Here is a 16904-nt window from a genome sequence, read left to right as displayed (position 1 = left end):
CTCAGTGTGAGCTGGCAGTGGAAGGCCTCAATTCACCCCCTGAGTGGTGCCGAGGTGTCCCTGAGCAAGATGCTGCTCATTTGGGGTGCACCACCACGACATAGCTGCCTGTTGCTCTGCCTGCCACTGTATATATAAAAAATTCTATGCTTACAGGTGTGTGTGTTTGTTTCATGGGCCTGTGTACACATATAAAGGCATGTTCAAATATATATAGTGAGTGTAAAGATAGTTTCCCCAATGGGGGTTAATAAAGTGTGTTATTTCTTTCTTCTTCTTCTACATACAAATAATATGGATGTTTCTGGTGTGGCCAGTTTTCTTTTTTATTTTATTTCTTCCTTTATATAATTTATTTATATAAGAAGTCCTTTATAATGTTGAATTGGAAAAATTGAAAGAAAGGACCTTGTATCTCAGTCGTGCCTGCTCAATTTAAAAAACCCCAAAAACTTTATTTTTCCCCAAGGGGCAATTGAAAATATCATAATTACATATAATTGTTCATTTTTTAGGAATCTGACATACTTGTAATGATTGATTTGTTTGCATTACACATAGTTAATTATATCTAAAATCTAAATAAATCTAAAAAAAAATCTAGCTTTACATTGCAAATATCAGTCAGTGCATTTAATTTCACTGAAAAGTATTCCTTATATTTAGGTAAGCCCTTGATCCTGCTAATGTTCCCATATTATAGATCTTAAACAAACTATGAAGTTCAGCGATCGGCAGTTTTTATTTATTTGTGTAGTGCACTGAGTTTATTTACCTCTTATTTGACCCAGGTCTGGGGTACAGATGCTGCTCTAATCAGTCTTGGAAGAGTTCTGGAAGGTTCTGGAATGGATTTGTTTACACTGTCATGTGCACTATTGAAAATCAAAATATGTGCTTCAACCACTTTATTAGCAAACTGTTTAAAAACAGCAACATAAATAGCATGCATACATAAATAGCATGCATTAATAGCACACATACCAACTGATACCAACCACACAAACAGTAATTTCAATATTTAATGACCTATTAACAAAGCTTTGCCTGACTTAAAAATGAAAAAGTGTTGGTGTAATTTCTAACTCTAAAAAGGGACATTACTCAATAACTGGAAATCAATGCTGCACGAAGACCTACTGTAATTTCAGCAAAGTTGGTTTATCACAAATATTTGGTTATGTCTTTGCATTTAGAACGTAGTGTCCTTCAAAGACTATCAGATGTACATCTATTGATTCGGGTAATCACTAATCCTAATCTAAATTCCATGAATCTCTCATTCACGATACTTGCAGCTGGTCTGTGTACTGGGTTGACTGGCAGAGGTCTCTGGAACTGCCCCGTGGCATTTGTGATAACCCCTGACTGTGCATTTTCAGCTCCTCCTCTCTTGGTACCTTGTGTGACGGGGTTCATGTAAACATGACTATAATATAAATGGTGTCTGCAGCAGCAACCAGGGTACCTTTGGTCCAGCTCTGCCGTCCTCATAGGCATCTACATCAAGATGAAGCTGATCAGCCATCTCCTCTGCCTGGCTCTGGCCGTGGCACTGGTTCCATCGTAAGTACGCCTGCACTGAATGTGGATGGACAAATGTCTGAAACTATACATGTTCTCTTCTAAATGAATACAAATCTGAAATCGGACTATTTTCCTTTCTCTGTTCAGTTCGTTGTGTGACCACCACGAGGACGGTGAGCGGAATTTGATGGAAGGCATTCAAACTCATTTCACGATTGGGCATCTGTGTTATTCAGGAGAAAAATCATGATTGCTAACACTTTATTTTAAAAAAATTGTTGGGATTTCACACTACCTTCATATTTTTCAGACCCCTATGATCGTTGCAACATTGAGATGGATGCCATCACTATGAATGAGGATGGAGTCCCATACTTCTTCAAGGGTAAATCTCTACACTGTCCAGTTGTATTCATTGTAATATGTTTCTACAACAGGAAGTCAGTTGTCTTCAAAAAGGTCAAGTGATGCTTTCTTTGAAATTAGAGAACAACTTTTATCACTTCTCAAACTGTATGGAGGAAACTGTTCCTCGTTCTGTCTACATTTTATTACATGTGTCTTCTCTTTGTGTGTCAGGTGACCACCTGTTCAAAGGCTTCCATGGTAAAGCAGAGTTTTCCAATGAGTCCTTCGCTGAAATGGATGACGATCACCACCTGGGCCATGTGGACGCTGCGTTCATCATGCATTACGAGGATGGCAGTGACCATGACCACATTTTCTTCTTCTTGGTACCGTCCACTCTGTGTCCCCTGTGATTGTTACCAGTATAAAAAGTCCTTTTTCAAAGATTATATTTCTGTTCAGAGTTTCCTGAAAATATCTGAAGTTTTTATTCTACTAGCACCACACTAAAACAATACTGACATTCTTTAAGAATCAAATCTTCCTAAAATTACATATGTATACAAGTATAAGGACAATACAATTTTGTATTTTGATTTTGCATTGTGTTTAACCTGGAACTCGCTGCAATCTTTTGCTACAGGACAACAAGGTCTTCAGCTATTATGACCACAAGCTTGAAGACGGTTATCCCAAGAACATTTCTGAAGCATTCCCTGGAATCCCTGATCATCTGGATGCTGCTGTTGAGTGTCCCAAGCCAGACTGTGAAGAACACTCTATCATCTTCTTCAAGGGTCAGTGTACATTCCTACTGACCTCACATAAAGAAAGCATTTTGGCTGTTTCCGACAAACGTACTTGAGTGAATGTCGATTTAAAGGTGTTTTCTCTAAATCCATCTGAACGCTAACTCTATACTTTTAATGCTATGTGTCAATATTTTCTATAGGACTCCACATCTACCACTTCAACATCAAAAACAAGGCCGTGGATGACGTCGAGTTCCAGTCCATGCCAAACTGCACGTCTGCTTTCCGCTTCATGAATCACTACTACTGCTTCCATGGACACGAGTTCTCCAAGTTTGACCCAAAGACAGGCGAGGTGCACGGCAAATATCCCAAAGAGGCCCGTGGCTACTTCATGAGATGCGAGTTTGGTAAGTGAGCAATGTATTTTTCATGAATAGATTAAATGTGTGACACTAGTGTGACAAAAGTCCTTTAAATTTTATTTAGAAAGCTGTCGAAGCTGAGGAAAGCTGTCAGCTTTTATTACCAAAGCTTATCCAGGAACATTAAGAATTGATTAAACAATCCAAGCCATGCTTAATGGCCATTTTTAACATTAATAATCTATATATATACATATATATATTTTGCTGCTCAGGTAAAGAAGGAAACCAGAGCGTTCATAAAGACAGAGAGACTTGCAGCCGTGTCCACCTGGACGCCATCACATCTGACCACGACGGCCACATGTACGCCTACAGAGGTGAGAAGCATATCTTTCCTTAATAAAAGAAAAGAGAAATAATGTGTTACTGTGCAATTTCCTCCGGGATTAATAAAGTATATATCTATCTAATTACGGAGTCATGCAGTTTGGGCAGGTGCCACTAGGGGGACCACATTATTTCTAGTAGTTACCTTGCTTTAACACTGTGTTCCTCTTTCCTAACAGCCCACTATTTCCTCCATAAGGCTGAGGGCAGCAGTGATCTGATAACCGACCAAATCAGTCACGTTTTCAAGGATATGGACGACGAAGTGGATGCTGTGTTCTCTTACCAGGATCACCTTCACATGATCCATGTAATGTTCAGAGGCACACACAACACACATCATTTTGGTTCTGTTTTTACTCAAGGCTAAAATGCATATTTTTCTCTATTTCTACCCTTCAGGGTGACCAAGTATTTTCTTACAAAGCGTCTGAGCCCCACACCAAGCAGGAGGGTTACCCCCAGACAGTGAAGGAGGAGCTGGACCTTGAGGGTCCCATCGATGCTGCATTCGTCTGCGAGGATCATCACATTGCTCATGTTATCAAAGGTAAAGACACTTCAACTGGGATAACAACACTTGTTCTAGGATTCAACTCTTCCTTTTACTGGGTGGATTGTCAAAAAAAACATCTATTCCCATCCCTTATGCCCATCTCTGATTTATATGTTTCACACAAATCATTTGAGAAGTTTCTTGCTGCCATTAAAAAGGATTAAATGTATACCACCCTAAAAAAAATCTCTCCTAAAAAATAATAAAATGATGTGACATAATAACACAGGTTTTGATTAAATCAAAATTAAGTTCATAACCTTGTACAATTGCATATTTGATTTTTATCCAAAATCACAATCGCTTTAAAACCCAATTATCTCCATGATGACCTCAAACCCCTAAATCTACTTTGTGTGCTATGCTAACTAGCTATTAGAATGCTAACATGCAAAATTGGAATGAATGATTTGTTAGGCATTAATAGCTAAACAAGAACATGTGCATATTAAAGTTAGAATTGACCTCAAAACAAACATCAACAGCTAAAAGCATTCAATAATTGATATTACAGTATAATAAAAATAATAAATACAAAAATAAAATATACATTTAAATGACTATATTTCGATGTTCAGATACAATCTGACACGATCAGTTTCACAGAAAATCACATTATGATACAAATACAATCAGATGCAGATACAGTCAGTTTCATAGAAAATGACAATGATTCATTGTCACCAGTTCTTAAAACTGACATTACAATGATTTTATTTTCTTACAGCACAAATCCCACAATTCAGTCATGTTAAAGACAAAGCTGTTGGTTGGATATATTGCTATTGTAGAGCATTCGACTTTTAACAAACACGGTCCCACCTTAAATCTGTCCCTAATTTCTGTTTTCCAGGTGACAAAATCTACGACGTGGAACTGAATGCTACCTCCCGTGTCGCAACAAATGAGCAAACGATTCCCCTCTTCAAGAAAGTCCATGCAGCCATGTGCGATGCCCAAGGGGTGACAGTGGTCGTAGGGCACCACTACTACCGCTTTGCCAGCCTGGAAGTGTTTCTTCATGCCAAGGCGCTCCCTCAGCAGCACACCGTTGCAGAGGAGATGTTTGACTGTGATCACTGAGTGGCTTTCTTGAATGGACAGACTGAATTGTGCAGAGGATCACATACAACACAGTAAAACATAGCACCAACATCAAGTCACTCAGCTGTGACCACTTTCAAGAAATTAGGCAATATTTCATTCTAGATGTTTCCCCAGTGTTACCTTAAGATAACCCGATGTCTGTTAGACATTTTTTGTAGGGGTCACCGCTTTTCACAATCTTGCCAAGTGCTCTGTAGAGTATTATGGTATAATACATGTGTATGCATCTCTGTGATTCATTTTTTACAGTGTTGTTGTGAATAAAAAGAAGAGGCAGCAAAAATGGCAGAGTCTAATTTTTTTTTTTGTATCCTTGGATGTTCATAAGTTGAATGTTCGTATGTTGAAGACTACGTGTATGTAAAATTCAGAAATCCAGGCATGCACTACATCACCTTGGTGGAACCACGCAGCTAATGCTGATAATCTAAAAAGAGATGGCGTGAATATGCAGGATTTATTATGTATGATAATCCTGCATATTCTTATACAAGAAAAAAACCAAAACATTTTAATCTTTGCTACGACCATGTGGACAAAATAACCTGTGAGTTTACATTTGACAACAACAAATAACTGAATCAAAAAATATATAAGAAACAATATTTAAACATACATTAAAGAATTCAAACAATATTGCTGTTATTTGATGCATTAGTGGAATCTATTTGAAGGAAAGGGTATTTTAATTGTTGTTTGGCTGACTATCTGAGCATTTATTATAAGACAAATAAGCTTATTTAGCAATGGCTTTCAAGCAATGCAGTGAAACAATATACAGTATTACTGTATTCACGTTGTAAATGTTAGCTCAAACATGTTGTTCTCATTTTCACCAGCAGAGGGCGAAAGACTTACACTTCAGGAATCAGAAATCAGCTTTAGTAACAGTAACAGTGAGGTCTCTCTCCAGCAGAGAGTTTGTCAGACTGCTAAGTCAGTGCAGGTGTGATATAATTTTATTCCTCTGATGCACAAACTGAGATTTAGTTTAAGCTGTGAAGATTGTGAATTCCTCTGACCCCAGTAGTGTGTAAAATGTTAATATTTATCTATTCACGCTGTCAAGTATGTGCCAGGAGGTCCAGCAGTCCAATCGTCATTTAGTTGAAATCAAAGTAACGTCTTCTAACGTACCGAATATGTATGAATTAAATGATTGTTATATTTTAAATTGGATTATTTTTTATTGTAAATAAGGAGGTTCAAACTATTTTTCCGTTAAATATCAAAGCAATTTAAAAATTACCTTTCACAACCACACTTAAGACTGCTGCATGATATTCAGAATATGTATTATTCTGAATAGCGCAGTATGAAATAGGATTAAATATATGATATACAGCATTATTTTTCACCAATGTAAAATCACAGTAAAAAAGAAGACTGATCATTAACAACCACGTTATGCAGAGAATCCAGGGTCCTCCCGCGGCCCCCCATGACTCGCTGTGTGTCATTCAGTTCCAGACCGAGGAATAGTCTGACGTCAGCTTCGTGATCAGGGTCGGAGCCTCTGGAGGCTTCAATGGATCTCACCATTCCTTACTTCACCACGCTGTCTGCTGGGGTGACAGCGGAGGAATGAACACTGAGGCCCTTCCTCAGCCCTGGTGTGACGCTACAGACGACTGAAGGCTGCCCAACCAAAAGCACTTGTACGTAAATGAAATGACCCAATGAAAAACACTGTTAATGGAAATCTTAAAATCTGTAGTTGTATTTATTGGATCAGTTTTATCTGGTATTTCAGCGTGACGCACCTTTGTTACGCGATGGACCGGTTTAACATCAGACAGTGGCCCGTTTAAGAAGTCAGTCATGTGACCGTTGAAAGATGAAAGACTAGGCCAGCAAGGAGGATGAAAATGAGATGACGACCTTGACCTTGAGAAAACTAGGTCAGGGTCAAATGTCAACTTTTGTACATTTTTTCGCACATATCTCAAGAACCGGATAAGATAGACAAACGAAACAAAAGGCGTTATATTCAGGGAGGCAAGGGGATGAAAACTAGATCACAAGCTTGACCTTGAAAAATGAGGCCACTGTAAAATTTTCACTTTTATAGTGCATCTGGAAGTGCGCTACATACCGTGAGTCTCGGATTTCCGTGAGACACAAAAGTGATTCATCAGAGTGTGGGAAAAGGTAATAAAACAAAACAAAGGCAACATTTTCAGGAAGCCAGAGGCACAAAAACGTGTAGGTTCAGGGTAAAATGTTGAATTCAGGGGTGTCACGGGATGCTGTGGTCTCTGACTGCCTTGTTTTTTCTATGTATTCAGTCATATAGTAAAGTAACTTATTTAGTAGAAAGTAACGGATTAGGGAACAGATGAGAACGTTTCTGTAAACCTCTTTAGACATTGGTTACAGAACTTCAGTTGATGTCCAAGAATCTGGGAGTCCAGTGAAAACCACAATTATCAAGGGAGAAAACTTCAGGTGAGTCAAGTCAGCGTTCATGACTCCACAATCAGAAAGAGACTGGGCAAAAATGGCAAGGTTAAAATCCACTGCAAAAGAAACAAAAACGAACACGTTTGTCACAATTCCTAAAAAAACATCTTTAGAATATATTCTGTGTACTGATGAGACATGAGTGGAACGTTTTGGAAGTTGTCCGTCTTGTTACATGTGGTGTAAAACTTCAACAATGTTAAATAAAAACATAAAACTAGAGTGATGCGAAAAACGGCAGGGAAGCAGACATTGACAAAAGTTATTAAAAACAGGCTTTCGATGTCTTGTTGCCCTTTATTAATGAATTAAATGTTAATTTTGAAACCGCATTTTATCTTCACTCACTGACTTTTTCTTAAAGTTGATGATTTGAAACTTTTAAGTTTGAAAACCACGCAAAAAAAACAACAAAAAAATCCACAAGAGCCAAAATATAAATATGTAAATGCTTTATTGTCAGGATATTCAGAGCAGTCCCGTCAGGATTCCTGACGTTGTTCTCACCTGTGTCTCCGGGCAGAGGTCACTTTCACTTAAACACAACTCACAGACGAGATGTTTCAGATTTGCCCTTGTGGTTGCCCATCTTTTGTGTGTGTTTGTGTGTGTCTGTGTGTGACAGGAAGAGAGAGAGGTGGGGGGGGGGGTCTTCTTGCTGTTTGTATTACTGCTTAATTATCTGAACTGGGAGGCCTGATCGACATCTGCTCTCATCCCGTCACTTAGGGTAGCTTGACCCACGGTAAGTATGTGTGTGTGTGTGTGTGTGTGTGTGTGTGTGTGTGTTTGTGGGGGGGGGGGGGGGTTGAGAGAGAGAGAGAACAAGCAGGTATGGACCTTGGCCAAGCCTGTGCCAGAGGCACGTTGGACCCGTGACCAGATGGTTCCATCCGGCGTCTCCTCTGCAAACTGGTGAACGCTAAAAACAGTCCCTCAGATGTGACCCCGACACCCTGCTTCAAACTGTCAAGGAGACACACACACACACACCCACACACACACACACACACACACACACACACACACACACACACACACACACACACACACACACACACACACACACACACACACACACACACACACACACACACACACACACACACACACACACGCACACTGTTGTTTTCAAGGTATTTCAGAGAAAGGTTGTGTACTATAAGGACTATAAGGTTGAGAGGGATGGACAGGACTTCTGTATCTAGTACATGACATGAAAATTATAATAATAGTAATGACATCAAAATACAGTAATAATAATGATGATGACAATAATAATGATAATAACAACAGCAATAATAATAATAGTAATATTAGTAATAATAATAATAATAATAATAATATAGTATTAATAATAATAACAATAATATTATAATGACGACAACAACAGCCACAACAATAATAATGATAATAACGATGGCAATGACAACAACAACAACACCACCACCACCAACAACAACAACAACAAAAAGCAAAATTCTAGCTTTGATCTATGGTCTCACTCACACTGGCCTTCTCCCTCATCTTTCTGTGTCATCCGGTTCCTGAGTGTACAAAAGTTAAAAATGTACCTTGACATAGTTTTCTCAAGGTCAAGGTCATCATGTAATTTTCATCCCCTTTGCTGCCTGAGTCATGTGCTTTCTGTGTCATCTTTCTATCTGCAATGGTTGTGAAGATATTTGGTGGACTAACGGACGGACACACAAACACTGACAATTACAATACATCACCACTTTGAAGCAAGATGTAATGATAATAATAATAATAATAATGATAATAACAACAACAACAACAACAACAACAACAATAATAATAATAATAATAATAATAATAATAATAATAACAACAATAATAATAATAATAATAATAATAATAATAATAATAATAATAATAATAATAATAGACATCTGCTTTGAAACACACCGTAAGCGGTTCCATGGAGCAGGTGGAGTACAAATAGTTCCTTTCTGTCTAGTCATGTCCACAAAGCCACACTGCATGACATAATGAGTGGATCTGCTGGTCAGTCTATTCAGGTCTGTATCAGATACTGACTCCATTAGATAGTGTCTTCCAGACAGAAGTCTGGAAACAACCAATGATGTGACAAGGGTTTGAAAAGTTTCCTGCCAAAAAGGTAAAATGTAAATATAAACTGTAGCTCAAATTTTCCCTGCCAGATGAACACGACATACTGTCTCGGACTTTTTTTCGGTCGTGAGTCCATGTGGCCCATCTTTTATAGACTGTGTGCGATTTTGAGACAGAACGGTACGATTTCTCCTTTTCAGCTTCACTCTTTCTCCCCTCCTCTTTTTCTCTTGTCAACTCCTCCTGCCCTCTTTGCTCTTCACTTTCCTCCCCTTGTTTGAGTCTACTTTTTACCTCCCTCCTCTCCATCTTAATCTGCCTCTCTGGTGTTGGCAATGTGCCTGACTTTCCTCTGTTGCTGTTTTCACTGCCTTGCCGTGAGCAGTTTCTGCCACTTCTATGTTGATGCCCATCAACCCTCCCCTCCTGCACCTCTCTAGCCATCTTCCTTCTCTCCTCCTCATTCTGAGTGTCTGGTAGTCTTTGCTCTTCGGAGCTGTCAGTCCCTAGCTGGGCCTGCCAAGATGCAATCCCAGTGAGAAGGGAGGCCGGGGCAAATGGTCAAGGTGTCGTTATGGGTCTTTTCGGCCTCCCACCACTGAGCAGTGGACCCTCTCAACAGATTGAGCCTCCAGCTGGTCGGCACAGGGCCCATCGTGGCCCCATGCTGAGGGCACACATGCCTCAAAACACAAATTCCCACTTGCCCACTAACGCATACACTAACATGTGCACGTATGGAGTCAGAAGGATTTCCTGTGCAAAACCAGCACAACCAGCAGATCCTAACACAAATCTGGAGCGCATTCAGTCTTCATCTGAGCCTTCATATTCTAAACATGAAGCAAAGAATATTTAACCTGCACTTGAGTTCCTTTGTACTCAAGGTTCATGTATTTGTACTCAAACTGTCAAAAATGATTGAAAATTTTTCATTCAGAAAAGAGATTTCTGCATGAAGCAGAAGAAAATGATGAGAAAATAGTCTACCTAGATGTTACTGATAGATTATTTGATTTGGTTTTGCATTGACAGTAAAAATCTTCTTCTTGTCCTTCGGGCTTGTCTTGTTAGGGGTCCCCACAGCACAGACAGATAGATTCATGATTTAATGGTCCCAAATTGGGAAATTCCCATATTTTTAATTTAATTTTTTATTTTAATTGTTGTTGTTTTTTAATTTAAATCAACTGTATTTATCAGTTACATGTCATCCTTTTCCATGTAAGACTATCTTCTGGATCCTCCTCTCTAACACCAACTGACCTCATATCTTCCTCATCCTCATCACTTTTTATAAATATATTCACCATCTCCCTTTCTGGATGTGCCCAAACTATCAAAGTCTGCTCTCACTAACTTTGTCTCCAGAACATCTCACCATCTCACCGACTGTTCATCTGATGAACTCATTTCTGATCCGATCCAACCTGGTCAGTCTTAGAGAAGCTCAACATCTTTATTTCCATCACTCAGCTCAGCTTCCTGTCGTCTTTTCAGCATCACTCGCTCATCTGATCATGGCATCAGCAGTAGAAATGACAATTTCCTGAGATTTATTTAATGGGCCCCTGATGCCATTTGGAGCAGTTTTCAGCATAAATGGGTTTCCTTAATTTGTTTTTTTATCTTTCCAGTGGGACATTTTGGGTATTACAATTTTTCTCTGTTTAAGGAAATCTTTTACTGGTGGAATTGAATCAAACTCAATTTGTGTTAATACTTGTCCGAGTAAATTATTATATGACCACTGGATTTATAAATTATTATTAATTTACAAATGAAACCATTAAACCTGGAAACCTGGGGAGAACGGGTTCAAAAGAGTGGTAATCTCTTAATCCTTGTTGTTACGTCTTTACACTCATTACTGTTTATTCCCATTTCCCCACCTTTGTCTCTCTGTTTCTTATCCAGGTAAAAACCTCCTCCTGTCTTCATTAGTTACACTTGCAGAGCAGAGCCTTCTGCCTGCAAAGGCCCTCTGGGCACCAGGACACCAGTGTAGGGGCCCCAGGGGGCCACAGGTGCCAGGATGCACACTGTCAGTCTGCAGTCTGTTCTCCAGTTGTGACAGGGAACGCATCCTTATGATGACAATTAGTGGCTGTTAGAGAGCACATATGAGGAGGGGGGGGGGCATGAGAGAGCGAGAGAAGAGGGAGTGGAGAGGAGAGGGCGAGGGAGGGGCAGGTGGTGCAAAAAGCAGGACACAATTAACAAACATGGGAAAAATATCCACTAATGAGGACGGGCAAAGCTCACGGGACGTGGTGAGATGGAGGGTGGGGGTGGGGGTGGGGGGGGCGATGAGGGATTATGACTTTAACACTACATCAGGGAAATAACGTGGGAGCAAGAGGGAACAGACCCGGAGTTACTTTGTGACTCCAAAGTGTAAAAAGAAGACAGACAAGAGCGAGAAGCCTGATCTGGCCTCTGGGGTGACCGGGTGTGAGCTCTGCTCAGTCCTCTCTTTGTTGGTGCGTGTGTCAAGTCTGAGGAGATCTTAACAGCAGGTGGAAACATCTGTCTTCTTAAATTGCCAACAATGACATGATGAGCCTCTCAATGATTGACCAAGAGCAACGGATGATGTCAGGTGATCATCGAGTTACTCAGTCAGCCAGGAGTAGGATGGCAGTAGGTCTTCTCCTCCTCAAGTCTTGAATTATCAATCAATTAATCAATTTGTACAACGGTCAATCATATCAGCAGACATTTCAAAGAGCTCTAACAGAGAGAAAAACCCAACAGAACCAGAGTAAGCATAAGCGACAGTGGCAGGGAAAAACTCCCTCATTGAGGAAGAAACTCTGGGCAGAACCCAGACTCTGGAGGCGGTCATCTGCCTTGAATACTTGGGTGGAAAGGAAATACAATGGAGATAAGGACAAATCATTTTCACTGAGGGCCACATCATCATAACGGCTGTCCTCAAATGGTCAGATGTAACTTATAAATGTAACTAAATGTAACTCAATGTAACGTGAAATAAATGTAACTACTCCTTAATGTTAGGTAACACTGAATTTATTACTTATTCAAGTTACAAACATTGCAGTTAGACAGAAAAAATGCTTGTTTCTCTGTTCTAACATAAATCCATTTTAATTTGTGAAAAAACAACAAATAACTCCATCAATCAAGGATCAAACTATCCAAGTGAATAAATTAAAAATAACATCAAACACAAGTTAGGACATTAACTTTGTGCAAAATGGTTTTGTCAGTGTTAGAATGGGCTCAATTAATCCTGAAGTGGGTGCGAGATTATTAGATCTTCAGATTTCTGATCTTCTAGACTTGTTCCCCACATGTCAAGTAGAAGCACACGACAGCGGCAGTATCTAAGGAAGCATTTGAAACATCGATGTTTTATGAGCAAGAAAATCAAAGAAAAAACCCCCCAGAAGCTCCTAAAGTAATTCAAGTAACCCTTTTTAACAGGAGAGACAAGGAAAATACAGTCATCAGTCTAGGCCTATAGCACCTCATCTAAAGGAATCTACATTGTTCTTAATTGTAAGCTTTATTAAAGAGGAAAGTTTTGAGTCTACTTTATATAAACTAAGGGTGTCTGCCCCCCGGACCGAGGCTGGGAGATTGTTTCAGAGTAAAGGAACCAGATAGCTAAGACTTCTGCCTCCTGTTCTACTCTTAAAGACCTGACGGGTTACCAGAAATCCTGCATCCTCAGAGGGAAGAGCTGTTCAATGAGATCTTCAATGTAACACAGAGCCTCACAGTGAAGAGCTTGACAAGTCATCATGAGGATCTTGAATTTTTTTCAAAATTTTATTGGGAGCCAATGTGAGGATGCCAGGACAGGAGACATGTGATCTCTCCTTCCAGTTCAAGTCAGTAAGCGGGCCGATGCATCTTCAACTAATTGTACAATCCTAATTGTAAAATACTTACTATGCAATTCCTTACAACCCAACAGTAAGGAATTGCAGTAGTTGACCTAGAAGTAGCAAAGGCATGAATGATTTTTTCTGCATCTGTAAAGGATGTGAAATTTCCAATTTTACCAACGTATCATAAATGAAAGAAGGCTGTCATTACGCTCTCATATTAGATCTAAGATGAGATCTAATATGAGAGTTAAAGAGGACAGATCCTGATCAAAAATTACTCTGAAGTTCCTGACATCACTACTAGAAGATAAAGCAATGTAATCTGAGTGAATTACAGTATGAGAAAAATCATCTCTAAGGTCCTCTAAGGCCAAATAATAATAGCTTTGGTTTTGTTAGTGTTTAGAATTAAAAAGTTGTGAAGCATCCAAGGCTTAGTAAGTCTCTAATTTAGTTAGTTGGTCAGATTTGTTTTTTCTAACTGACAAATATAATTGGGCATCATCTGCATAACAGTGAAACTTACCATATTTTCCGCAACATAAGGCGAGTTTAAGAGCATTTAATTTTCTCAGAAACCACCGCTGCAGCTCTGAACACGAAGCATCTCATCAGTACACTGAGTTCCAAAGTATGTAAAAATGTTTTTGTGCTAATTCACACCGTTCCTCCTGGAGGACGACTTCCATCTCATAGTCCTCCCACCAGCTGGCAGCGCGTCCCGGTCCGACCCAAAACTGGTGTTGGCATGTTTAGCGAGGAGCATGAATGAATGCGTGAATGAATGAATAAATGAATGACAGACACACACAGTGGGAGGAAATTCTATGTTTGTGTGAGTGTGTACATATGCATGTACAAAAACTGCAAATTCTTAAAATTAATGAAAACATTTTTTTTTTTAAATGCAAATGATTTCACGTCACAAACATGTTTTATGAGGAATACCTGGAATATGAATGTATCACAACCTTTCATTTTGAAGCTGTTGAAGAAAAACAATCCCTGGGGTCATGTCTGAACTCACCTGTAGAGAAGTAGAGGTATTGGTAATTTGTGCATCAAAGGGTTAATGTATCGCCTCAGCTTGTTAACAGCTTGATTACGTATAAAGAGCAAAAGCTTATTGTAAACTAATTTAAGTTCAACACAATTGGGTGAATCAAAACTGATGCTTAGCGGTAGATTCTGGAACTATGTGAATGTATTTTAATATAATATTATGTTTTTATTCTTATTTATTCTACAGTAACAGGATTATGTGCTTTCAGTGTGATAGGTAGGTAAGTAGGTAGACAGACAGACAGACAGTCAGTCAGACAGACAGTCAGACAGACAGACTATGACTCTTCTGACCTCCATGTAACATAACAGACAGATTCCTTCTAATCCCATATCCCCATCATGGCCAGTCTTCCCATGACCCACTTCCAGTTTGCACGTGAGCCACGCAGTGCATCTATTGTTTCCTAGCCAACAATGCAAGGATTAATAACTGGCTACCCCTTAGAGAGAGACATGTAGCTAGAACAACAATAACATAAACAATAACTCAAAAAGCCTTCCCTCCAAAAAAAAAAAAGAAAAAAGAAAAGAAAAGTGTGACAATGACACCATCCAGGGAGCACAGGACCGTTATTGTTGAGTGCTGACGCCCTGTATTGTGCTTGGCGGACTGCATTGCCTCATAGCAGCTGGGATGTGCTGGCAGGAGAAACAGGCCTGACTGTCATCAGCTGGGGGAGATACAGTGTGATGCAAGCAGCATTACATCACGTATGATGATGTATGCTACACCGATCTGCACTGTTTGACAGGCTGTAAGAGAGTTTGTGAGTTCATCTGAGGACTCAAATTACCAACCAACTGATGCAGACTCCCACTCATCAGGTCATGACGCTCCTGTTCTCTAGACAAGCAAGTCAACCAGAAAATCTCTGAAGGTTGAAGATGATATCTGGTAATGTGAAAGTCAGTTTTGGATATGTCAGGTTTTGGATCCCTGATGTTAATCTGCATCTATGCATGAATCAACTGAAACCACCCGAAAAAAGTTTAGTATTTGAATGACATTCAAAGAAAAATGATGCACCAGTATTAAATGCTTGCCTGACCTTTTCCTCAGGAGTAGGGCAGCACTGTTACTTCTCATCTCTCCTCTCTGCCTTGTCTTTCATTTTGTTTTGCTGAAAGCATTGTCTGATGATGACATCAGTAAATGCAAGAAGACTCATGTGCTCAGATCTGACTGTTCTCATTCATGCTGCATGTCTGTGAGTTAGACCTGCATCCTTCCTACAACCACAAATGAATGAGATCCCAATCTGTCGCATTCATACAAAAAAATGGGAACTGGAAGGTCATGTCAGCATTGCTGAAATTCATAGATACAAGTAGCCTCGTAAAGTACTCAGAATTTAGTGTCTACAAGTCATAATGCAATTAAAATAATGACTCCCCATTATACTGTCTGTAAGCAAACACAATTAGCTCCATGACTGCTGTGTCAGTGTTAAACTGATAAAAATGTTCACCTAATCATTAGACTTACCACACATGCTTACACTAACATTCGCAGATGAACACACACACACACACACACACACACACACACACACACACACACACACACACACACACACACACACACACACACACACACACACACACACACACACACACACACACACACACACACACACACACAGTTTTCTCAGGCAGGTCCTAATTACCTATAAATGTCAGGGTGAGCCAGTGTGTGATTGTCCTCTGGTAAATTAACTGTTGGGACTGGCACCTCCTCATTAGAGACGAGATGTGTGACACAATGAGAACACAACACACCGGTCAACACTTAACAGCCACTAGCTCCCACCCTCAACTCCCTTGGGATTTTATCAAAGATGAAAAGATGTGGTGTGTGTGTGTGTGTTTCCAGCTGAATGCATGTCTGTCTGCATATGGCCGTATATGTGTCTACATTTTGTATTCATGTATTTGTGCTTGTGTGTGCTTCGGTATATACCCTCCTGAGGGAAATTAGTCGTCTTTACTCTGCCCCGTTTCCAGGTCCGTCCATGATGTTTTCTCTCTCTTCCAGGACACTCCCCCTCCCTTTGGGCCAAACTGCAACTAACTGCGGTATACACTGGCTGTCGTTTCAAAGGTTGGCTACAGTATCTAGAAATGATAGCTGCCGTCCCTAATTGCAAACTGATATCCAGGATGGGCCTCTATAATTTTTTTACTGTCTTAGAAAACAGACGGTAGTGTCTCCTGGGTAGAGATGATCACATACACCTTACAGTGCCTTGGCCATTTAGATCCATGTTTGATTGTCTCATTTGTTTTGATACAACCAAAGACACAACTGACAAGAACTGTAGATGAAATATTTGCTGATAATTTTTTACGGCATCATAGTTTCACTTCACACTTC

General features: G+C 39.7%; 1 protein-coding gene across 1 annotated transcript; it reads left to right on the top strand.

Annotated features, from left to right (window-relative positions):
• The first annotated feature begins 1432 nt into the window (after positions 1-1432).
• Positions 1433-5330, top strand: hpxa (hemopexin a). Its single transcript, XM_068329857.1, has 10 exons — positions 1433-1566; positions 1675-1700; positions 1838-1912; positions 2107-2261; positions 2519-2672; positions 2828-3037; positions 3268-3372; positions 3562-3692; positions 3785-3932; positions 4792-5330. Exons 1-10 carry the CDS (start codon positions 1511-1513, stop codon positions 5019-5021), a joined length of 1290 nt encoding a protein of 429 aa, XP_068185958.1. The 5' UTR covers positions 1433-1510; the 3' UTR covers positions 5022-5330.
• Positions 5331-16904: the final 11574 nt, after the last annotated feature.

Source organism: Antennarius striatus, chromosome 12 (assembly GCF_040054535.1).
Source record: "Antennarius striatus isolate MH-2024 chromosome 12, ASM4005453v1, whole genome shotgun sequence".
Taxonomy (NCBI): Eukaryota; Metazoa; Chordata; class Actinopteri; order Lophiiformes; family Antennariidae; genus Antennarius; species Antennarius striatus.
This window is presented reverse-complemented; position numbering and strand designations above follow the sequence as displayed.

Bases quoted from the DNA above. Each gene is read 5' to 3' on its own strand.
- hpxa (XM_068329857.1), top strand. From the start codon at position 1,511: ATGAAGCTGATCAGCCATCTCCTCTGCCTGGCTCTGGCCGTGGCACTG. The intron at 3,038-3,267 runs GTAAGTGAGCAA...TTTGCTGCTCAG, and splicing joins CTTCATGAGATGCGAGTTTG to GTAAAGAAGGAAACCAGAGC. The intron at 3,933-4,791 runs GTAAAGACACTT...TCTGTTTTCCAG, and splicing joins CATTGCTCATGTTATCAAAG to GTGACAAAATCTACGACGTG.